The sequence below is a fragment of the Drosophila melanogaster genome, chromosome 3L (assembly GCF_000001215.4).
Source record: "Drosophila melanogaster chromosome 3L".
NCBI lineage: Eukaryota > Metazoa > Arthropoda > Insecta > Diptera > Drosophilidae > Drosophila > Drosophila melanogaster.
Genome location: NT_037436.4, coordinates 4,122,581 through 4,146,301, shown reverse-complemented (window position 1 = coordinate 4,146,301; position 23,721 = coordinate 4,122,581). Strand labels below are relative to the sequence as shown.

Below are 23,721 nucleotides of genomic sequence, written 5' to 3'. Positions count from 1 at the left end.
ATCTTAGCTTAGCTCAATACGGTAGGTGAAACATACACGAAATTCAATTCACATCATGTATTTCAGATCAAACAATGAATTTTTATCGGAAATATACATAAGATCATTCTTATCGAATCTATTGGCATCCTAATCAAATAAGATGTTAATTGGCATTGATTTAAATTGAATTTGCAGTTTAAAGTGCAAAACAAATTCATTATATTATATGTATTAAATGTTATAATGATGATACAACAAATATCTTACACTGGGGCTTTAATTCAATGGATGCAAATTATATTTAATCAGGCGTAAATCAAACAAGAACCTAAATAAATGAGATTTATAAAGAAATTCCCGTGGTTGCGTGTATTTGGGGTTTTGGATTTTAATACAAGTATGCATTAGGTGCTCTCAATTCGGATGACACATCGGAGATAACAATTTGATTTAGGATGTGTCATATTCTACGCGGATGCGATGTGTTTCTTGATCCAAGGAACATAGGAAGCAACTCTAGTATAAACACCGGGAAAATTGGGCCGAGCACACTCATAGCCAAAGGAAACCAGGCCGAGCAAGTAGAACCTATAGACATTGCCCTCCAGCTGAAAGATTTCAAAAATCGGATTTGCCAAATGGTTAAATCATAAATTCCAAATTCTCTTCTGCAAGTCACCGGCATTTTCGTTGGCCAACGAAATCGTATGTGCGTCACAAAAATGGACAATTAGCGGGCGGTTTACAGTGAACCACCTTGGAGACAGAGCTAAAGTCTGAAGACTTGGCCAAAACTGGTTCGATGACTCACAGACACAGAAGAGGAGATTGTAACTGACCTGGGGCATCATGAGTGGTCCACCGGAATCCCCTTGACAGGCATCCACGCTCGAGCTGCCCGCGCACAGCACCTGCAAAGGATTTATTGATGCATTTTAGTGGCTTCCACTTTGTTCAGGGAACTCCCCTTGGCTGAGGATGACCCCGCTCACCTTGTCACTGAACTGGACGAACTGGAAAATGGACTTGTAGCTCTGCTCGCAGCTGTGGCGGGACACGATTGGCACCTGGGCATCTCTTAGCACCTGCGAGGTGACTCCCTGGTGCTTCACGGCGCCCCAGCCGGCCACAAAGGGATTCATGCCCACGAAGTCCTGCTGCATAAACTTGGCGGCCTCCGGCAGGCAAATGGGCGAGATGTTACCTGTTTTTACAGATCAGAAAAAAATGTTTTAATAGAGTGATATTAATAGTATTTATATATAAACATTGCGCACCTGGCAATGCACCCACTACGTTTAGCTCAATCAGGGCTATATCATTCGATATGGAGTTGAGATCGAAGTGCTCGTGTACCACAGTTCTACGAATGCGGAGATCCATTGCGCCCGATTCGGCTGGCTGGGAGAGATCATGGGCTCCCAGTCGGACCAAGGTCAACATCGGATTGATGCAATGTGCCGAGGTGATTACGTAGCGCGAATGAATCAAACTGCCACCGCAGAGGAACTTCAATGCATTCCGATTGTTTTCCTCGAAGTAGCCAAGGGCAGCTATCCAGGGATATGCTCCTGGTAGTTGGAAGTTCATTTAATACATGAACAACTCTATTTAGCTTCATTACCTTTCCGTGCTTCCATGCCACCCACAACTCGATTGGAAGTGGCGCCACTTATGCCGCAGGTCGCGGACTCACGTGGAGCGTTATTTGGTGGAGGCGGAGGTGGTGGTGGGTAGAAGCTGGGACTCACCACCTGGCTGAGGGGCGGCGTGGGCTGGAAAACCATCGGGGTGGCCGTAGAACCGCCACTCAAGGGCGAGAAATGAAAGAATCCAAAAGGAGCTGCGGTGGTCACAAATACATCCTTCCTGCTCCTGGCATTTCCACTGCGATCCGTTGCACAGCAGACCTAATCGAATAAGAAGTCCTAACTTTTTACTTACTTATAAGTATAACAAATTATTACTTAATTATAAATTATTATTATTAATACAACAAGAACGTTTAAAATTAATTCTGCCAATTTGTGATGTATATAGTATCAACTTTTCTCTAGGCAAAAAGTTTATCAAATAAGCAATCGTCTAAAAATAAATGCAATTTAATGCGTAGTTGCAGATAATCGTTTTAAACAATTTTCCAATTAGCAATAAAATTTAATAGCCATAACATTCCGAAAAAAAAACTGAGAAATTACCATGAATGTGGAGCCATCAAAGCCACATATGGACTGGCCCAGAAAGGTGTGGAACTCATTGGCCTGGCCCTGGTACTCCTGCATGAGCTGGGGACAGGAGGTCAGGGGCAGGCAGCTTCCAGGCCGGGATCGGGCATCTTGACAGGATTGAGCTGCAAAAGAAGGAGGTGATTGGGGTGGGGCGTGGTTCAGGACTTTTTTTAATGCCAATTTAGTTTGCCAATTCGGTTTGCTTTGGTTTTTGTGATCGTTTTTATTTTGACTAATTTTGCTGTATATATGCAAGTGCGTTTTTTTTCAGTGTAGGGGTAAGTGATTTTTTTTTGAATTGGTGGCTAGAAGGTGATCTTAGTAGAGTATCCGACGTCTCCGGCGACGACGTCGCCTACGTCCGGAATTAAGCGGCATGAAGACCATCATATCCGAACCGATTTGTGGTCCCGTGGACGAGAGCAACGGGGAGTTCTGCTGCTGGCGAGGATCGATGCAGGGGCAGTTGGGCAGTGGACGTGCTCCGCCGGTCAGGCAAACCAGCGGCTGCGATGGACACGTTGGCATCGGAAGCGGCAGAGTGGTGCCGGCGGTCGTGGTGGTGGTCAGTCCCGTCGTCGATGTGGTGCTACTAGTGGTACTGCTGCTGGTCGTGATCAGGGGCGGCGTCACCGGCGTCTGGGGATTCGGAGGCGTTGGCTGGAACGTCGGGATCACTGCAGGTGTGGACGGAAGAGCGGGTTGGGGCGGTATTAGTGGACCAATCGGCTGAAACGGCGGCGGCGGCGGGGGCGGCGCAGGGTATGGAGGTCCCTGCGGCGGCGGCAGGGCGTAGATGGGATAGTAACCTGGTGGGTACAGCGGGCACCAGCCCTTGATACTGGCCAGATACGAAAGGAATGGCCAGAAGTACACCTTCACACAGAACTCGTCCAGCAGTACCATTTCCAATCCGTAGCCGTATCCGTTTATCCGTGCTTTCTGCTTAGCCACCAGGTGGCAACTGTCCACAGAACTCTCAATTTTCGGCCAATTGCAGCTTGGCCAAGTGGAGCATGGCGGCCCAAAATGATTATAATTCAATTGTATTTTAGTGGGGCACAATTATCCAAAGAGTCGACTGAAATGACCAAGCTCAGGAGCGGATTGAGGGTAACGAGGGGTCAGATGGGGTCTTTAAAATTATTATATTTCATAATTTATGGTTTTAATGTTTCTAATATGTTATATTAAAAATAAATAAATAAATAAAAAATAATTTTCATTAACAATGTTTTGACGGATGTGTATGAGTAAAGAACCTTTTTGTAGTTTTGATAAAAATACTTTCAAATGTTTAGTGACCCATTACTCATATTATAACGACATCACTTGACTGTGTAACATGTTTTGAATGACTACTGGGAAATGCACAATTCTAAAAACTTAATTCAGTGCATTATTCAAGCACCTAATGGCAGATTCAACGAATTCACACCGAGATGCATCGTTAATTCGGGGGAAATTAAAATAACTGGGCCAGTGGCGCTTGAAATCCGATTGAAATCGTTTGTGGAGGAGATCTGCTGAAATCATTAGCTGGGTGTTAGATGATGTGCTCTGTGGGGGATGGGTTTATGTTGACACATTAAATGGAATGACACGATCTCATATATCTTAAGCAGATCTATTGGCACGATCGGTTGGGTATTTTTAAACCGAATGTTGAACTAAATATAGAAATTCACACCACTTACACTTGACGGACGACAAGATGGATAGACCCATATAAATGAATAGAAATTTATGAGCTTTCGCGAGGCCGGAGATCGCACACATTCTGATCCTATGAACTACAAAGACGAACTGAACCCGTGGGCCACTGACACACCGGAACTTAAGCGCCAATGGAAAATGATTTAATTGTGGCAATTTTCGAAATCAAATTAAATTTAATCGACAGGTACTAGCGGCTTGTTCGTTTTTTTTTTTTTGGGGGATGAACTTGAAAAGTTGAAGGATGGGTGAAGCACCCACTGAGGTTACTCATACATATTCCCCAGATTGCAGCTAGCAGAATTAATTTCGGATGCGCTTATTTATTGTTGAGAAAGGAGTGTTCCATTAAATCTAAATGCCGACTACGACTACCTTGATAACGTGCTGTATATACGGGTAATTATATATATAGAGTGTATGTGTGTGCGTGCTAGACATCGTCCGAGATCCGGACCAGGATCTGGTTGGCCTACAGCTATCTACTCGCGGTGCTTGCAGTCCAGAAAGAGCTGTGCCTGAGATTGCACGAAGCGGAAGATCTCGAGCAGCATTTCGTTGGAGGTCTTGCAGTTGCCCTGCTGTGTCTCGAAAAAGGTTCCAGGACCAGCTCCGCCCACCGAACGCTTGCCCCAATCCGGCGAGAAGGTCAACTATATAGAGGAAAATAAAATGAGACATCAGAAAGGGATATCCTGCAGCGGGATATGAATTCACTCACTTGACACTGGACGCAGGCCAGCAGCATGAAGAGCACGGCTGCAATGAGGACTTCGCTCTTGGGATTCATTCTGAGTTCTATGCTGGTCCACTTCGATTCAGCCCGCTTTTATACCCATTGAGCTCGAAGGGAAGACAGCTGGTAAGTAATTAACACAGCACTAGCAAGGATTCTTTCTATAATTGCTTGGATTGGGTCGGAATTTTCAATTCCAGTCGAGAGCGTCATTGAAACAATCTTCTATGTGGAAGCGTTTGTGATTCTCCATGTGTTTATTAGAATTGCGCATATGTTTAATTTTAAATTTAATTATATATTTATTTATATACCATTAAATAAGTTCGTTAAATTAAGCAGTGTATAAGAGTTAAAACAAGATTGCGGCTAAAGCAACTGTTGCAATACATTTGGCGAACAATAAACCATAGGATCCGGATCCGACTGGGGACATGTACAAAAGTATCGTTAAGTGAGTTGTGCGCGCCTGGCAGCTGCGGGTATAGTACAAAAATGCCGTGGGTGTAATACAGAGTTTGATGTTTTAGATTTCTACGCGCGAGAACGAGGCACTCAATTTGTTACAACAAAATCGGTTTGTAAGCAGTTAATATATGTATACGTATATATTAGTAGTAAATAACAATACAAATTACAATAACACATTATTACGTTTTGGCTTAATCGAAACAAACGTTCTGGGCTTAGTTATTGCATTATAAAAACAAATGGCCTGCGAGCCACGATTGGTAATAATCATGAAAACATTCGTCCTTAATTGTTGTCGTTGATCAACAAAATAATATTACAAAAATATATGTAGAAATATATATGTATATATAAGTTATTCGTGTGAATCTGTTGTATATATCTACCTATGTTTCGTGTTTCTGTTTGCATTTTGCATTGTTAGTTGTCAGTTGTAAGATTCTTCGTAGCTATTTGAGAGTGGCGAAGTTTATTCGATTCGTTCGTTGAATGCGCCATGCACCTGGGCAGGTAAGAAATGCACTTCGTTTGGGCTCGTTGACACGTTTTGTGCGGTTACTGGTTTCGGGTTACTGGTTTATCGTCTTCTCAACGGAATTCAAAGCTCAGTCGACGCGTGTTTTTCAAAAAATTTGGTGTTATAATCATTATATGTTGGCTCCTGCTTCCGCTGCGGCATTCAGGAGATTCTCTTCCATTTAGTTCCTTCTACATCAGGCAGCACTTCCTCTTGCCCTTCTTCTTGTAATCCTGCTCGATGAAGGGACGCTCGGCGATCTGGAACTTGCGCACGATCCTCACGAGCTCGTGGAAGGCCTGATCGACGTTGACCCTCAGTTTGGCACTGCACTCGATGTAGGGGATCATCAGGTTGCGGCTGGTGTTCTGCGCCTCCTCCAGGGACACCTGCTGCTGGTGCTTCAGGTCGCACTTGTTACCCACCATCAGCATGGGGAACTCGTCGCGATCCTTGACGCGCAGTATCTGGCGCTGGAACTTGGGGATCTCATCGAAGCTGGAATGATCGTTGAGCGCGAAGACGAGCAGGAATCCCTCGCCGGAGCGCATGTACTGCTCCCGCATGGCACTGAACTCCTCCTGGCCAGCCGTGTCCAAAACTAGGTAAAATATCAGGTTATTATGAATCTGGTAAGGGTAAAGAAAGGAAGCTTACTGTCCAATTTGGCTGGCACATCGTCGATGTTGCACTGCTTCGTGTACGAGTCTTCAATGGTGGGATCGTAGTCCGTGACGAAGTAGCTCTGCAAGATTAGGATTAAAATTATTGTACCGCCAGCTGCCGAGGCCACAAAACTACATATATAAACATTATAAGACTGGGTTTTTTATGTGGGCGGGGTGCGTTTATCATTCCGCCTTTGATTTGTTTACACACGTCACTTTTATCATTCACTATCCACTATGCTCTATATATCTTGGGGAAAAGCTACAGCATATACACGAAAGATGTGCAGATGACGCAAATGACTAAAAATAAATGGAAGCGGGCGGTCATTGTGGTCGTGACCATGGCACAAACTCTCGGGGAATCGATCGGCACACCCAGAAAACTGGGGGCTGCGTCTAACGCAACTCCCTGGTTCTGGGCTCTGACCACTTGATCCCCAATTGGAGATACACACGGGGGTGTGGCCACCGCGATGATGATGCTGCCAATGATGATGATGATGATGATTGTGTTGGTGATGATCTCGGCCCGAAACTATGCACACGCATGTCCAAACACAGACGCACATCACAGTCGCTTGTTGCTTGTTTGTTGCTCTGGCCAAAACAAGGGCCGTCCCCCTGCCACCGCCCCTGTGCGCCATCGCCCCCCACTCCCACATTCAAACGCCCCTGTGGAAAGCGACGTCACCAGGGATTGGGCCGATGCTGGGCGGCTTACCTGGATGAACTGTATCGTTATCGCTGACTTGCCCACGCCGCCGCCGCCGACGACCACCAGTTTGTACGTTTGCATCTGCATTTCCCCGTTTAAATCGACCAGTTGGCCAGCAAAATTATTTTATTTTCCTTCCTCGACAGCAGCAGCGTGACCGTTCTCGGTTAACTGAGAAATCCACACTCGCACTGAGACGGGTGCGCGTCTCTGCTAGACAGTAATATCGATATCAACTATCGCTAGCCAGCAATCGACTTTCGCCCATCACTAAGGCTAAGTCATCAAACGAAAAAAATACAGAAAAATTGGCCAAGGAATAGATAAAATTCTTTAAGTCAAGTTAGCCCACGCGAAAAAGCGAACGGAATAAGCTAAAAAGACATATTTACACGCAGTGTGTTCATAATCGAGTTGCCTTTGCGCCCGTGACCAATAAAACGCAGTGAAAATGGCCTTGAAAGTGCTGGTGGGCCAAAAGCTGATGAACGAGGTGGTGAAGTACAAGCCTCCACCACCCAAAAAGCAGGGCGTTACGTCCGCTGCGGGGGCGGGCGGCATGGAATGGCGGGTGCTGGTGGTGGACAAGCTGGGTATGCGCATGGTGTCCGCCTGCACCAAGATGCACGAAATCAGCGCCGAGGGCATCACCCTGGTTGAGGACATCAACAAGAAGCGCGAGCCGCTGCCCACGATGGACGCGATCTATCTGATTACGCCGTCGGATGAGTCAGTGCGCGGTCTGATACGAGACTTCGAGAACCCAGCGCGGCCCATGTATCGCTATGCCCATGTCTTCTTCACCGAAGTTTGTCCCGAGGAGCTATTCAACGATCTGTGCAAGTCGTGCGCGGCCGGAAAGATCAAGACGCTGAAGGAGATCAACATTGCATTTTTGCCATACGAATGCCAGGTGTTCTCGCTGGACTCGCCGGACACATTCCAATGCCTCTACTCGCCGGCCTTTGCCTCCATTCGGAGCAAGCACATCGAGCGAATTGCCGAGCAAATAGCCACACTGTGCGCTACCCTTGGGGAGTACCCAAATGTGCGCTACCGCAGCGACTGGGACAGGAACATCGATTTGGCCGCGTCGGTGCAGCAGAAGCTGGACGCCTACAAGGCCGACGATGCCACCATGGGCGAGGGCCCCGAGAAGGCACGATCCCAGCTGCTGATCCTGGATCGCGGCTTCGACTGCGTGTCGCCGCTGCTGCACGAGCTCACCCTGCAGGCCATGGCCTACGATTTGCTACCCATCGTCAATGACGTGTATCGCTACACGCCCGGCCCCAACCAGCCGGATAAGGAGGTGCTGCTCGACGAGAACGACGACTTGTGGGTGGAGCTGCGTCACGAGCATATCGCTGTGGTCTCCACCCAGGTGACTCAGAACCTTAAGAAATTCACCGACTCTAAGCGCATGGGCTCGGCTGACAAGTCGTCGATGCGCGATCTCTCGCAGATGATCAAGAAGATGCCGCAGTACCAGAAGGAGCTGTCCAAGTACTCCACCCACTTGCATTTGGCCGAGGACTGCATGAAGTCGTACCAGAACTACGTGGACAAGCTGTGCCGCGTGGAACAGGATCTGGCCATGGGCACGGACGCCGAGGGCGAAAAGATCAAGGATCATATGCGCAACATTGTGCCCATCTTGCTGGACGCCAATGTCTCGAACTACGACAAGGTTCGCATCATTGCCCTGTACGTCATGATCAAGAACGGAATTTCCGAGGAGAACCTGACCAAGCTGTTTACGCATGCCCAGCTGTCGCCGAAGGATCAGGATATGGTGCGTAACCTTAGTTGCTTGGGCATCAATGTCATTGCAGATTCGCGCAAGAAGCAGTACTCGGTGCCGCGCAAGGAGCGCACCACAGAAAGCACCTACCAGATGTCCCGCTGGACACCGGTGATCAAGGACATCATGGAGGATTGCATAGAGGATAAGCTCGATCTCCGCCACTTCCCCTTCCTCGAGGGCAGGGCCCAAAATACCAATTATCATGCCCCAACCAGTGCCCGCTACGGTCACTGGCACAAGGACAAGGGACAGGCGCAGGTAAAGAACGTGCCCAGGCTTATTGTCTTCATCGTGGGCGGCGTGAGTATGTCCGAGATGCGGTGCGCCTACGAGGTGACCAATGCGGTTCGCAATTGGGAGGTCCTTGTTGGCTCTTCGCACATCCTGTCGCCCGAAATCTTCCTCAGCGATTTGGGCAGTCTCTCGAAGGAGGACTAAGGAACTTATTGGGTCATAATCTTGTTAATGGTTTTGTCACATTTGTCGTGTTTAAAAATAGTTTGTTATTCCTTACCGGAGGTTCAAAATGATTCCTTAAGAAATTATTATACTAATTACATATTGCAATATATATTAAAAATACAATACATAAATTATATACGCATTACATAATATATATATTACAAATATATAGTATTTTATTCTTAGCCGAATATAAATAAATATTAACTACAATAATACGCGTAGTATTATTTCAATTAAGCCCCTATACTGGCTCATATACTGTAGTACGAAATGTAGAAGAAATCACGGGACACGCAACTCACACAGCACCATAAAATATTCACCGCGGATTGCAACAATGTTTAATGTATTTCCGAATTAGTCAAATTGAAAGAATTATGGTTGAGCCTGTGCAAGAATACACATATTCGGCAAAATGACATAAATTAAATTATTGAAATGTTAACACTAAAGATAAACTATTGAACCAAGTTGTCTTACAATCCGAGTACTTTTCAAAAACTTATGATATACTTTGCAATTGGTCACTGATCGTATGATATAATTCGAACTATATTCAAATGCAAGTTCAAATTTTTGGCACCTGATGCATCTAAATGTATTGTAATTTCTTCAATACCCAATAAAGCTTAACGAAAAAAAAAAACTATTTGGTCTTAAATTAAATTTAACTTTTTTAGTTTTTTTTAACCTGATTTGAAATCCTCATCTATCTAACGTTTACATTGTAAACAAGAATTTTTAACTAATGTTTGCTTAAAACATATTCTTTTTATATATTGTTGAGCGTGTGTTCTTTTCCTCATTTACAGAATATTTTATGATCTGAACGTTTTTTTTTTATATTTGAATTTCAAATAATTACCTTTATGGACCTATCGGTGTTGCTAAGAAATCGATAAATGTAAAAAATACCAGGCCTAACCGTTGTGTTTTGGCGCCCAAGAAACGGCCACACTACAGCCCCACGCTTCAATTTGTTTGTGCGAATTTGTGAAATTGCACATAAAATGCCGGAAGAACCAGAGAAAACGGCGGACGACAAGCGCAGTCACTTGCCGTGGATTGAGAAGTACCGCCCCGTGAAGTTCAAGGAGATAGTGGGCAATGAGGATACCGTAGCAAGACTATCCGTATTCGCCACCCAGGGAAATGCACCCAATATTATTATTGCTGTGAGTTTGTGAGGAGTAAAATTAGTTTGGCGCCACTAATTGTGATCTATAGGGTCCTCCTGGCGTGGGCAAGACAACCACCATCCAGTGTCTGGCCAGGATTCTCCTGGGAGACAGCTACAAGGAGGCTGTCCTCGAGCTGAATGCCTCCAATGAACGAGGAATCGATGTGGTCCGCAACAAGATCAAGATGTTTGCTCAGCAGAAGGTGACACTGCCGCGGGGCAGGCACAAGATTGTGATTCTGGACGAGGCGGACAGCATGACGGAGGGTGCCCAGCAGGCACTGCGCCGGACCATGGAGATCTACAGCAGCACCACTCGTTTTGCCCTGGCCTGCAACACCAGCGAGAAGATCATAGAGCCTATCCAGTCCCGCTGCGCCATGCTACGATTCACCAAGCTGTCCGATGCGCAAGTTCTGGCCAAGCTCATCGAGGTGGCCAAGTGGGAGAAGCTTAACTACACGGAGGACGGACTTGAGGCCATCGTATTCACTGCCCAAGGTGATATGCGACAGGGACTGAACAACCTGCAGTCCACCGCTCAGGGATTTGGCGACATCACCGCTGAGAACGTCTTTAAGGTCTGCGACGAGCCGCACCCAAAGCTCCTAGAGGAGATGATCCACCATTGCGCTGCTAACGACATACACAAGGCCTACAAAATCCTGGCCAAGCTGTGGAAGCTGGGATACTCGCCGGAGGACATCATTGCGAACATATTCCGTGTCTGCAAGCGCATCAACATCGATGAGCATTTGAAGCTGGACTTTATCCGTGAGATCGGAATCACCCACATGAAGATTATCGATGGTATCAACTCGCTGCTGCAGCTCACCGCCCTTCTGGCCAAACTCTGCATTGCCGCCGAGAAGCATTAGATTTAATATGAACTATAGGTTAAAGAAATCTCAGAGATAAATAAAATTGGAGATAAATAAGTCCTTTTCAGTATTGAATACAAGTGTACCTAAATTTTAAACTGGGCACCGTTAGTTAACAGATTAATGTTAATTTCTATGTCAGCGCACTTAGAGCATATCGTCCCTAATGGAGTGTTAATTATTGCGCCCTTGGTATCGGAAGCTGAAATTATCATACAACATTAGATAATGTATTTATAGGACCGAATGATCATTAGTTTTTATACATAAAACCGGAGTTAGTTTTTATACATAAAAACCAATACGTTAGTTAACATTTCTAGTATTTTCGTAGAGCACACCACTATACAACAGTACGGTCGCATTAAGTAGATTATCGCAGCACTACAGAGCTGGCCACACTGTTTGCAGCGCTAAAGTAAAGTGAAATATGGCGAGTCTTGGGGGCCAACACGGAAATATTTCGACTAATCCAGAAGGTACGCATTGAAAACAACCCGCTGAGAGTGCGAAATCGAAGGACGAATGCCCCCGCGTCGAAAATCGGCCAGGATCTACGCGTTTTCGGGGCGTTTTCAGTGGCCAAAAAGTGCTGGTCGACTGCGCAGCAAAACGGCACTCACACCACGGCCAAAAAGCAAAAACGGAGTGAAGAGAGAAAAACGAAGAAAAAAAACAGCGAGGCGAGAGGCACAGAAAAGAAAAGAAGAGAAAAGCCGAGAAGCCAAAAGTGTCTGCCCCCTAGAAATGGGGGATATATGTATTTCGAGTTCCCCGATTCCGAACCGGAGTTTTGAGTTTATAAATAAGTTCCAGTCGGAAAAGTCGTTGGAACAAGAGAGAGGGAAACATACATTATTTTCTCGTACTTCTCACTGTCTCTCTCGCTTCGTCATCGCAGCTGCTGCCGTGCGCTTGTGTTCGTGCGTGTGTGTGTGTGTTTTTGTGTCCCCCTCCTTCCTCGCTCTTTCGCCTTCTTGTCACCTTTCCTTTTTGCCAAAACGCAACGGCAATTGATTTTCCCCACACACGAAAGCCAAAAGTCCGTGTAAAACTCCGGAAAATCGCAGCGAAACTCAATCGTCCATTTTTCTCGTACTTCTTTTGCAGTGGAAAACACAGCCAAGCGACCCGAAAGTCGCGAGGGCAGCGCCGAGCGAAAAGGTAAGCCTTCTATGCGGATTATCTTGCGAGTTACATAAAATCGGCACCAATGTATATCACACATACGCACTATATGTAATCGCTTTAACATCACCTATAACTCGAACCACAGCCCACGCATTCGCACCTGCCAAGATCTCGGGCTGCAGCGCCGGCGCAACCTTGCATTGGTTCGCCCAGGTGGGCGGTCAAATCTCCGCCAGTGAAGACGACTCTCAAGGTAGTTGGCATTCCATTCAGGCTGCTCCAAAGTCTTCCACAGCCACGCCCCGTTCTGTTCCGCCTCCAAAACGAATGCTCCGAATGTTTGCCGCATGATCTCACTAACAAATAAGACCCATAGTCCGCCTTATCGCGATTTTAACCGTCACTGGTCTATTGCAAGTCTTTCATAGCTGTTTTTCTAATAAGAAAATCTTCTTATCTATTCTCACCCAGTGACACGCTTTAAATCACTGTAGTTTCTAAACTGTCTAGATGTTACCCACTAAAGTGGGTTATTAAAAACTCAAAGCATCTTCAATTAACACCTAAAAGATCAAAATGTTATCTACACTTAAGGTCTAGCTTGATTTTAGATGGCAAGTCCAACTCTAATTATACAAATTTTAAAAATATGTATAGTCATATTTGACTAAATCATTGTGAGAATGCAAAACAAGGAATGATTAAGTTATTGGGAATTTGATCTTAATAACAATGTTCTCAAAGTTTGTTAAGTTAAATTGAACTACATGTTATTACGAGAGCAAAAAGGAAATGGATTTTATCAAGCGAAAAATCAATTGCAATGTTTTTGGCTTTCCAAAAACACAAGTAAATATGGCATACAGTGGGTTAAAATCCAGCAATTTTGCCTGCGACCTTGACAGCTGATAATTTCCCATTTGCAAGATATTTTCGCACCTGTAACTGGCAAAAAGATTGACTTGCAGTTGTTCCTTTGTCGTCTTGCTTACGTCATGGAATTCCAAAAATATCTTAACCGATAAGGCGATAAGAACCAGTTCCCAGTTCGATTATGCAGACTTTGGCAGCCAAACCGCATGCTACCAATATTATTGTTATTATTGTTAATTTTTTTTTTGCATTTTTCCGCCTCAATGTCATTTCAATAGAACAAAATGTGCGCCTGCATTAGCAATTTGCTTTCTATTTTCCTTTTATCATTTGTTTTTTTTGTTGTTCGCCCATTTTGCACATAGGCAAATTTGAAGCGGGGGCGGCGGTATTGTTGTCCGAGTATTTGTGCCATATTTGTTATTGTTGCTGCTGCTAGTTTGTCAATTGACCCACAAAATGCGAGTGTACATTGTCGATGACGTCAGCTCTCGGCTCTCATGTAAATAACTCGCCGGCAAAAGTCGAAAAATGGGGTATAATACTACACATATTAAGCAGATATTTATCGATTTTTGTTGGGCCACAGGTAGCAACTGATGAAAATATTCCCAGTTTTATTTGCTTGCGAACCGTAACTTGTTTATCCAAATTCAATTTATGCCCTTATAAGTATGTGCGAATTCGAATCTCTATTCATTTTGCTACGCTTTTAGCGTCCAAAGACCGTGAGGAGAAACTAAAATATGCCCGCGATCGCCAAAATGAGGAGCGCCACCGGAAAATCGAGGAACTGCGTGCCCAGGCGGAGGCCGCCCAGCGGTACCGTGAACAAAAGGAGGAGGAGCGCCGTCGACGCATCGAGGAGATCCGTACCCGGGACACAGAGAAGCGCCACCAGGTGGAGGAGCGCAAGAAGGCCATTTTCGAGGCCGAGAAGGAGCGCCGCGAGTACATCCTCAAAAAGAATCAGGTGCGTGCGTTATCGCTTCGATTCCAATGAACTTCTATTATAATTCTTGTTTTTGATCATCCACAGGAACGCGAGTCCCGGATAGAAGTGAAAAAACGGGACAGAAACTCCATCGGCTTCGCATTTGGCTCCTCGACTCCCCGCCTGCTGGATGTGCCCGCGGATTATGGTCTGGTATCGCCCAGTGCCTTTTGGGGTCAGCGGAGGTGAGATCCGAATGAAAGTTATCTGAGCACAAAGCCAAAAACTCACACAAAACGCGCACACTAATATGTAGCCATTCATGGCTATCTAGATTAGTATATATTTTGGCCGATTTCATATGTGCTTTGCGCTGCACATGACTAATTAGCGCTGCACTCTGACTGGCATTACTTAATTATTTTTATCAGTTCTTGAACTTTTAATGACGAAATTGTTTGCCAAAATATATAAATCACAATTAGTATAATTATTGACTTAGTAAATGTCGCGAAATGAAAGCAAATAATTGGCTAACATGAAACTAAAGATAGTGAGCTAGTAGCCAATCAATTGTTGAAAAAACCCATTTCACAATGATTAAGCAGGTTTTCATTGTAAACTTTGATATTCTTAATGGCAAATAGCTAATTGTTTTATCGTTATGAAGTAGCAAGGCCATTTTGAGGCAATTCGAAGTTTATATTTTTGCGCTTAGATATTTGAATTTGAGTACTAAACATGACTTCCCCTTGCAGGTCCACATCTATATCGAACGTAGCGGGCGCCTCGCTCACACGTCGAAGTTCAGAGCGTGAACTTGCCGACAGTGGTGCTAAGAAGCGTGCCTCCTCATCGACGGACCGACAAGATGGTGAGTCGCGCTGCCCCCGGCAGCACTTGAGTCATCCCCGAAACAGATATACACACACTCTTGAACACTCCACACTCGCTGAGACACCAGACACACATAATGAGATTAAATTTTACTTTGCAGTTATCGTTATCGTTACCTTAGACACTCGTAAATCTTGTAATTGACAAGTCCCAGTTATTGTTTACATGTGCCCCGCAAACCGGAGATTTCTATAACCCTCTACCATGTTATCTCCCACTGTGCCCAGTTGGTGTACATGTGAATTACTATTATTGTATAGATACAAACCCCTAGCACCCACAGACTTCTCACACGGCACGATCACTTCTGCTCCCTTCTTCTCTTTTTATTTATTTTTTTTTCTTGTATTTGTTTTCTAATATGATTTGCACCCAAAAGCAAACAGCAATCACACCTCTGTAACGTTCACTTCTATATTTGAAACAAATCGAAAAAACTACCGACTTCACACAGATCACCGACGCAAGTCTTCCTCCATGTACGAGGTGTTCAATTGGGGCTATTCCAATGACGAGCCGCCCAAGCGGTTCTCGCTCTCCATTGCCGGCAGCGAGATAAATATCGATGGGCCGGCCAATCCCCATCCGCCGCCCACTTCCAAACAAACAGCCAACGCGCACAGACCTACAAATCTCACAACAACCACAGCAACAAGCACCACTACTGCAGGCCACAACAACTTTAACAACAATAACTCGTATCGTAAGGGTGAGGGTTCTTCTACTCTACTCAGCTCCTCCTTCTCGTTCTTAACCCTTCTCGTTCTGACCCCGTTTTTTGTTTTGCCGTAACCCCAATGCCAAACCTAACCCTGTATTCGTAACCCCGCCGTAAGCTCGTAACTCTCGTTGTCTCTACCCCCGTAACCCAAACCAATGGCATGCCTTGAGCTTCTCAGTTTTGCATGATGTTTTTACGCCCTCCAGATTGTACAGATCCCAAGCGCTCTTCGTTGAAGCTAACCCTCGAAAGCAGGATCGACCGTCTGTAAAGAATTCAACGTAAATCCCCAACAGCATGGTTATTTTGTACCGAAAGTGTTTACACTGGCTGACTGTATTAATTACCGATTCTAAAATTAATAATCTATTATGAAACCATCAGGAGTATCAGTGTAAACACTTAAGTTTTAGCTATTTCGCTTTTGGTTTCTATCGTTCCTAGATATTAAGTTTTTTCATATATAATTTTGAGACCGAAATCGCAAGTGAATCATTTCGGCAGTTGCATCCAAAAATCGAATATCAAAATCCAAAATCATGTACAAAACAAAAACCAAAACAACCCAAAACCCGAATATTGCAGAAGATAGCGTTGACTCATCACCCATGGTGTTCCGAAGCGTTTACCGCAGGAAAACGGACCTTATGCCGACAATACCTAGCCCCCGAGACGGGCATTATGGTTCGCGAGGCTCCCTGAGCTCGACGCCGGCCAGAACCCCAGGTAAGACCCACCCAATCGATCCTCCAGTCCATCCAACCGACACACCCCCATAGCTATCTGAATCATGCTCATCCAGCGATCAGCTTCATCGTCTATCTACGCATCAACAGCTCTTCATTCGACATCCCTCCATCCGATTAGTTGTGTTTCCTTTTGGTTTAGCCCATTCCGGACCAAGAGTTGCCCTTAGCCCCTGACTTTTTACTGTCGTTTCCCGGGTTCAATGCTGTTTCGGCAGAGATATAGTGAGAAAATATGGAACACTTTCTCTTCCAGGCACCTGAAAACACCAGAACTTTATTCCACGCACTTGAAACACACACTGTAAAAAACACACCAGCCACCTGAACACACCTTTTTCAAAACACACCTTGTACACACCATTTTGTAGACCAGTTTGTCCACATCTTTTTGTGAAGTCTTCCTGTAACTGCAGTTGCGTTCGAAATAGTAAAGTTTTATTAAATCTTATTTTATAAAAGTTATATCAGGTATTCTCGTATCTTAATGATTTTCAGAATACAATAGATATATTTAAGACAATTTTGAAAATTCCTTGAAAACTATTTCGAACGCATCCGTGGGTTAAGCTTAGCTAGCTCCCTAAGGATCCACAGCCAGAGCCAGGCTCAAAAAAAGATTCACGAAACCAATTTCAACTTTCAACTGAACCGCAGGACGGGCCTACTCGATGAACCGCTTGGACCAGCTGGCGCAGCCGATACGCCGCAATGGGGAGCACATGCGTGCGATTCTGGAGCGGGAACGCCGCGAGCGGGAGCTGGAGATGCTGGACGAGACCGCCTCGCTGGGCGGAGGAGGGGGGCGACGCGGTGCGGGGTCCAGCGCGCGTGCACGGCGGGCGGGAAGCGCCGGAAGCGGTAGCTCCAGTGCCGCCGGCATAATGTCCCGCAGCATGACACACCTGGCCGGAGGAGGTGGCCAGCGGGAGCGCGGAAAGTACTCGCTGGGAGGCGGCATATCGACCAGCTTCCGTCCGCTGGCCAGCGGAGCCGGAGGGCAGCGGGACTCCACCAGTAAGAGCATGACACAGATTAGCAGTTGGTCGGTTTATGGCAGCACAGCACCACAGCAACCACCACCCAACCACCTGCACCACCTGCGCCAGTCCACACTCGGCCTGCAAACTGCGGCAACTAAGAAATACCTCCAGTCATCATTTGCCTCAGCCTCATCCTTCAACTCTGCATCCTTCCGCGCGAACGCGACTGGTCGTGGCCGGCAGCAGCAATATGCGATCTCTACTAACCCCCACCGTTTTCTCGATCTCGATCCCAACTCATTGTTGCTCATGAACTCTGCTAGTTTGTTAGTGAATGCAGGTGTGTGCGATTTAAACAAAAACCTAAATTACAACCAAACATCTCGAACTACCAATCAAAAAACACCAATCCAAAGAACACGCTAGCACCACCACCACACTACTCACTAAATCTAAAATCTAAATCCTCCGCAGATTGCGTATAGCGTTGTAGCCATCTATCCATTTACTCGAGTACCTACTGATAGCCCCCACCACAAACCACTAGAACAACAACTCGCGCACCGAAATCGACTAACTTGAACTTTCACCACACTCCAAAAATCGAACTCGTACACCCGCATAGGCTTTTGTTTCCCAATTCCCTCGGTTCATAGAGGACATACGAAGAACGACCGATCGAGGTTGTTTGTAGTTCATCTGAGCAGCAATTTGTGATCCACATGTGATCTCATGCGGTTTCAACAACCTTTGATATGTTAGTCCATTACATCCGCAAGTCCGTTTATATGATAAATCCAGTAAAACACATTGTGTTTTCATTTGATCATTTAATCCCAAACCACATGTTAAACGTTTGTAAGATCTTAAAAAAGAATTTCAAAAAGCATACATATAGGCTTCACATTTCACATTATTCTAGATCATCATAATCACATTATCATAATCGATCCTTTTCGGAGCTTCCCTGGTCCATATTGTTTGCTGCCTGTCGCCGTCTGTCGGTCGTTTTGTTCGTATGTATCCATAGTTACACTTGCTTTGATCGGGTTTTATTAGATGGTGAAGCGAAACTTACATTTATTTAATTGTTATCATTATTATCATTTTGATTTATTTTACATTTTAGCCATATCATAACATTGAATACGCATATAAACATAAGTATTTATGGGCTCAGATGAGTCTGTGTACTCCTAGGTATATGATATTTGGTCCTTGGTTTTATGTTCTGTATCCTCATTATGTGTTCGCTCGCTATATGTGTACGAATTGAACTCTGTTGGATCTTTGGTTAACTTGTGTCCTACATTTGGTATTGTGTTTCCCTGTGTTTCCCCCCTGCAATAATGGTAAACTCTGGTGACGGTCACTACTCACGTACGCTTTATTTGGTGCTCCACATAAGCTCATCCATAATGACACCCCCTTGCCCCCTGTAATCTCTCATTCCGTAACTGTTCTAATGAAATCTGTAATCTTTAGGCTCGCGATCGGGAAATGCCACGCCCGGCGGACACTTCAATAACTCAAGGCCCGGCAGCGCCATGTCCACATCGACAAACATGTCCACATCCGGGCTGGTGCCCAGGCGACCGGCAACGGCACCCCGGAAACCGAGGCCCGCCAGTATCGCCGGAACGGGCATGTCTCTCGAGGGTAAGTCCGCTTGAAGAACACTTAGAACGTCAGACATGAAACCCTTAAACCTCGTAGAGATTAACAAACTCAAGAGGGATCAGAAGCCGCCCGTGAAGACGACAGCCGCCTCGCCATCCGCACAAACGACACCCAAACGAACTGCAAACCTTATGTCCACCTCCCTGATCGTGACCTCCAGCTCATCGCGGCTGAGCAGCGCCGAAAAGAAGACGCCTTCGAAGCGGGTAAGATTCGTATTCCTTTGAAGCCCATTACGTTTATTGAATCGTATTTGAATCTACAGGAACCTCCGGTACCCAAGGCAGCATCAGCTTCAAAGGCGCTGCCAAGTCGCACAGCCAGTTCCGAGCGCATCAGTAGGCTTACCAAGGAACCGAAAACCAAGGATACCTCTGCAATGACTAGGTCGATGATTGTCACCAGCAGCAGTACCTCCACCATCACAAAACCAGCTCCTGCCCCGGTCGCACCCACATCCGCTCCAGTTCCCGAGCAGAACGGTGTGGCCAAGGAGGTAGAGAAGACTACTGCAGATGAGCCAGTTCCTGAGGCTGAAGTTCCTACCGAGGCTCCCGTTGTTGTTCCATCAGTGAGCAAGGCTGAGAAGGAAGCATTGAACACGGAGAAAACGGAGGAAGGGGCGCGTCAGGAGGAGGAGCAAATTTTAGCGGTGGAATCTGTGCCCGAAGCTTTGGTTACCTCAATTAATGTAGAGGAAAAATCGGATGAGGGCAATGAGAAGGAGGTTCCTAAGCCCCAGGAGCAGGCTGCGCCCAAGAAACCATCGCGCAGCAAGGAGAACTCAGAGGTGCGGGAACTGACCCCACCAGAGGGTGCTGATCTGATGACCGCTTCGATGATGGCCAAGAAGATCACGACCGAGGAGGAGGCCAAGGCCGCTTTGGCCGAGAGACGACGCCTGGCCCGCGAGGAGGCCGAACGACAGGCGGAATTAGAGCGCCAACGACTGGAGGCTGAACGCCTGGCAGAGATCAAAGCCCAAGAGGAGGAGGCGGAGCGCCAACGCCTGTTCGAGGAGGAGTCCACTCGCCTGGCCGAGGAACAGCGCCGCGGGGAGGAGGAGCGCCTGCGCAAGGCCATCGAGGTAAGTTGGCGACGCCCAACCGGAAACAAAGAAAACAAAGGACTCCAATTTATTACTCACTTTGCTTCGCAGGAAGCCCAACAGCGTGAGGAGGAGGAGAAACGCCGGCGCGAGGAGGAGGAGAAACAGCGCGTGGAACGTGAGGAGGCCGAGAAGAAGGCCAAGGAGGAGGCAGAGAAGCAGCGCGTCGAGGTGGCTGAGCGCCTTAAGCGGGAGGAGAAGGAGCGCGAGGAACGCCGCAAGCGGGTGGAGGCCATCATGCTGCGCACCCGCAAGGGAGGCGCTGCCACCACACCCTCCAAGGTATGTTCTAGCATTGGAAATTTACAACCAAGCGTAAATCTTCAATTCATTAATCCTGTTCAAATGTTTGTATATAGGACGCTAACGACAAAGCAGCTCCTGCCGCAACGGCTCCAGAGAATAATAGCAGCAGCAACAGCAGCGTCACCGGGAGCAGCAACAACTCGGCTGAGGGCTCGCCCAGCGCAGCAGATTCCACGCCAGCACCAACGGCAACGGAAACTGTCCAGGAGGCGCCAAACAGTCAGGCGATGTACGAGCAATCGGTGCTAGACAAGGAGAACTCGCTCATCAATAGCTTCTCCACGATGATCATCGATGAGAATGCCAAGAACCTGCAGCAGGTGAGCAACGGCAAGTTGCTGGTGGACTTTGAGAGCACCAATACTGTGCCGGCGGTGGCCAACGGCAATGGACACATCGAGAATGTCAACAACAAGAAGTGAGTGGAGGGAAGTGATATTCTCTCAATTATTATTAACGTTCAACAAATTGTAGTGACATCAATCTGCTGCAGGACGTAGTCGCTCCGGTCGCCACCCAGCTGATTGACCTGAGCATCGAGTCACAAGATCTACACCTGAACAATAACAACAGCTTGCTGACGAGCACAGCGGCAACCACCACGCTAGTCACTGCTGATAGTCACGAAAATAAAGGTACCATTGATTTCATTTATTGCTCATAATAGTCCTTTAATATAATCCTGTTTCTACCAACGACAGATATATCGCTGCTGTGAATTGGATGAGGAAACCAAACTGATTGTTTTCTAAACCTAAATCTTGATATAGCTAAATGTGTGTGGAGTCGGAGTATTTATTTATAGGATGAGATCTATATAGGAATGCGAGTGGACAGTGCGACAAATTATGGTTACTAAAAACAGGAAAACGTAAAAGCTTAAAAAAACCTATATATTTAAACGTACACATTATATAGATAGATCTGAATCAGAATCAGAGCGGGAGTAACGATAAGACCGATCCCGAGCAGCTGCAGATAAAAATTAGTTAAGAACTAAGACAAACCCTAAAAGAGAAAGCGTGAGATATGGTGGGGACATCCTCCTCAGAGATCGGGGATCGTTTGCGAAGCAATTTAATATCAAAGAAATCTGTTTGTGAAGTACTACAACTAAGCTAAAAAAAAGAACATTTGATGCAATTTTCGATTCGAATCGTTGCGTTTCGATCTAATATAATTACAAACTCGCTTCAAAAGTTGAAAGTGCATGCTTACATTGAGTATAACTTGAGCCAGAGAGCAGGATAATCGCCTGGGCCGACGCCGAAGCAGCGTATATAATTGAAAATTATATAAAATTAGTAGACAACAAACCCCTAGTATAAACAACAACGCGAGATTCTACGGGGCACCCAGATCGAATTGTGTGTGGACGGGTCCCGAGCAAGCAATAAAAGAATACGAAGACGCGGTATCCACATACCATTAACCCATCCACATTTACAGCGCCTCACTGCTAGGAGGGCATATTCGAACCCCCTCTTTATTTTTTGCCCAACTTTGCACAGTTGTTCTGTAAGTTAAGTTTAATACGTTGAGCCAACGAATCGTGAGGTATTATTTATTTAAACAAAACGAAACAAACGAAAAAAAAAAAACATAGGAAAGAGGAGGAAATAAGGAAATTCAATTGAAATTATTTGCTGATACTGTTCGCAGCTAGTCGAGCAGATACATAGGTAGCCTGTAAACAATAAAACAATTACACGCGGATATATACACCCACTGTAATCACAGATGTCAGTGCTTGATATACACATGCCTAGGTCTAGTGGAACTGGTAGTTCTACCATGTTGTACTATTTGTAGTAGGAGTCCCAAATCTGATTATGCTTATGTCACCCTTTATTATAGGAATGTTCTCTGTATATTATTGCGTCTCTTTTGCGTCTACGTATATATTTTTTGGTAAATGATTTTTTATATATACATATACACATTTATATTTGTAATTTGTATTTATCCATGTGCAAAAATAAATTATGATGATTATTTTTTAAAGAGTCGTCCCCCTCGAAGCATGCATAACAGATTGTAAAAAATGAATCGATTTATATATAATACGAAAATCACACACTACCCACTTGTATCTGAGCGAAAGGGCCTTAACAATTAGTAGGATGCATGATCGATGTATGCAGATCGGTTATAAAAACAGATATAGCAGGCATATTATTCGCATGCGAAAACCGTTAATAGAATAATATATTATAATGGCAATATGTGTATGCAACTAATAAGCCCTAACTTCTAGTTAATTACTGCTTTCCTATGTTATAAACCAAATGGCGATATAATCAAAACAAAAGACAAGCCCACATAAGTTAAATGTGTATGCTACCAACATAACAAACCTTTGAAGATCAAGCTGAATTATGTATTTCTAATATTAAATATATCACAACCCACACATAAAAAAAAAAAAACAAACACGACAAATAGAACAACAAATTATACAAGCAATTCCCCTATTTATTTAGAACCACACTGAAACACTAAAGAAATTCGCTTCTTATCGTAAATCCACAATTGCATAATTTATACGATTAAACAAAATATATATTTATGTGAATAAACTGTAACTAATTCTCAAGGCAATCATCCAAATGCGATTCGCTACTTCTTGGTTTCCAGAAAGTCCCCCAAAAATGTCATGGTCATCTGAATGGAATGCTGCTGCAAGAACCTCTCGATAAGGGGGAACATAGGAAGTTTTCAATGGAACTTTACTCTGGCGAATCTTATCGGATAGTTTGTACACAACCGCAAAAAGTAGCACTAATAGTGGTTGACTTCTATTAAAAGTAAAGCAACAGGTGGATCATGGAAATCATACTGATTCAGATTCATTATCTTTTCAAAACCTATTGAAAACAAAAGTTACTGGTTTAGAAGGCAAATGAACCAGAAATTTTAAATTTATACTTATATAGTGTAAAATTGTTTCCAGTGCTCGATAGTTCCATGTTT

General features: G+C 45.2%; 6 protein-coding genes across 19 annotated transcripts; 3 read left to right on the top strand and 3 right to left on the bottom strand.

The window, feature by feature from the left end:
• Window positions 1-335: 335 nt before the first annotated feature.
• On the bottom strand, window positions 336-3,938 carry CG32260 (uncharacterized protein; the record flags this gene model as incomplete). Of its 2 annotated transcripts, none has more annotated exons than NM_001274476.1 (7): window positions 336-590; window positions 822-893; window positions 975-1,186; window positions 1,260-1,553; window positions 1,607-1,892; window positions 2,181-2,332; window positions 3,908-3,938. In NM_001274476.1, the coding sequence occupies 7 exons, from the start codon at window positions 3,936-3,938 to the stop codon at window positions 450-452; spliced, it is 1,188 nt and encodes a 395-aa protein (NP_001261405.1). In that variant the 3' UTR covers window positions 336-449. The 2 variants fall into 2 exon arrangements, with proteins under 2 accessions (NP_001261405.1, NP_728942.1); NM_168065.2 differs by lacking the exon at window positions 3,908-3,938 and adding an exon at window positions 2,546-3,210.
• Window positions 3,939-4,231: 293 nt separating this feature from the next.
• Akh (Adipokinetic hormone) lies at window positions 4,232-4,835 on the bottom strand. Its single transcript, NM_079194.2, has 2 exons — window positions 4,648-4,835; window positions 4,232-4,579 (listed from the first exon to the last, which is right to left on the bottom strand). Exons 1-2 carry the CDS (start codon window positions 4,714-4,716, stop codon window positions 4,409-4,411), a joined length of 240 nt encoding a protein of 79 aa, NP_523918.1. The 5' UTR covers window positions 4,717-4,835; the 3' UTR covers window positions 4,232-4,408.
• Window positions 4,836-4,903: 68 nt separating this feature from the next.
• On the bottom strand, window positions 4,904-7,226 carry Ras64B (Ras oncogene at 64B). Its single transcript, NM_079193.4, has 3 exons — window positions 7,043-7,226; window positions 6,308-6,395; window positions 4,904-6,251 (listed from the first exon to the last, which is right to left on the bottom strand). Exons 1-3 carry the CDS (start codon window positions 7,121-7,123, stop codon window positions 5,842-5,844), a joined length of 579 nt encoding a protein of 192 aa, NP_523917.2. The 5' UTR covers window positions 7,124-7,226; the 3' UTR covers window positions 4,904-5,841.
• Window positions 7,227-7,305: 79 nt separating this feature from the next.
• On the top strand, window positions 7,306-9,943 carry Rop (Ras opposite). Of its 2 annotated transcripts, none has more exons than NM_001274475.1 (1): window positions 7,306-9,943. In NM_001274475.1, the coding sequence occupies exon 1, from the start codon at window positions 7,488-7,490 to the stop codon at window positions 9,279-9,281; it is 1,794 nt and encodes a 597-aa protein (NP_001261404.1). In that variant the 5' UTR covers window positions 7,306-7,487; the 3' UTR covers window positions 9,282-9,943. The 2 variants fall into 2 exon arrangements, with proteins under 2 accessions (NP_001261404.1, NP_523916.2); NM_079192.3 differs by having other exon boundaries at window positions 7,306-9,514.
• A 320-nt stretch (window positions 9,944-10,263) lies between these two features.
• RfC4 (Replication factor C subunit 4) lies at window positions 10,264-11,442 on the top strand. The gene is made up of 2 exons (NM_079191.3): window positions 10,264-10,483; window positions 10,536-11,442. The coding sequence occupies exons 1-2, from the start codon at window positions 10,319-10,321 to the stop codon at window positions 11,364-11,366; spliced, it is 996 nt and encodes a 331-aa protein (NP_523915.1). The 5' UTR covers window positions 10,264-10,318; the 3' UTR covers window positions 11,367-11,442.
• Window positions 11,443-11,751: 309 nt separating this feature from the next.
• On the top strand, window positions 11,752-23,395 carry ens (ensconsin). Of its 12 annotated transcripts, NM_001104028.2 has the most exons (16): window positions 11,752-11,848; window positions 12,480-12,533; window positions 12,646-12,753; window positions 14,090-14,346; window positions 14,413-14,552; window positions 15,066-15,181; window positions 15,659-15,913; window positions 16,511-16,651; window positions 17,329-17,994; window positions 19,140-19,313; window positions 19,371-19,540; window positions 19,600-20,421; window positions 20,494-20,724; window positions 20,802-21,166; window positions 21,223-21,383; window positions 21,450-22,749. In NM_001104028.2, the coding sequence occupies exons 1-16, from the start codon at window positions 11,800-11,802 to the stop codon at window positions 21,464-21,466; spliced, it is 3,726 nt and encodes a 1,241-aa protein (NP_001097498.1). In that variant the 5' UTR covers window positions 11,752-11,799; the 3' UTR covers window positions 21,467-22,749. The 12 variants fall into 12 exon arrangements, with proteins under 12 accessions (NP_001097498.1, NP_001261401.1, NP_001261400.1 ...); NM_001274472.1 differs by lacking the exon at window positions 12,646-12,753 and having other exon boundaries at window positions 14,099-14,346; window positions 17,329-17,688; NM_001274471.1 differs by lacking the exons at window positions 12,646-12,753; window positions 15,659-15,913 and having other exon boundaries at window positions 14,099-14,346; window positions 17,329-17,688.
• Window positions 23,396-23,721: the final 326 nt, after the last annotated feature.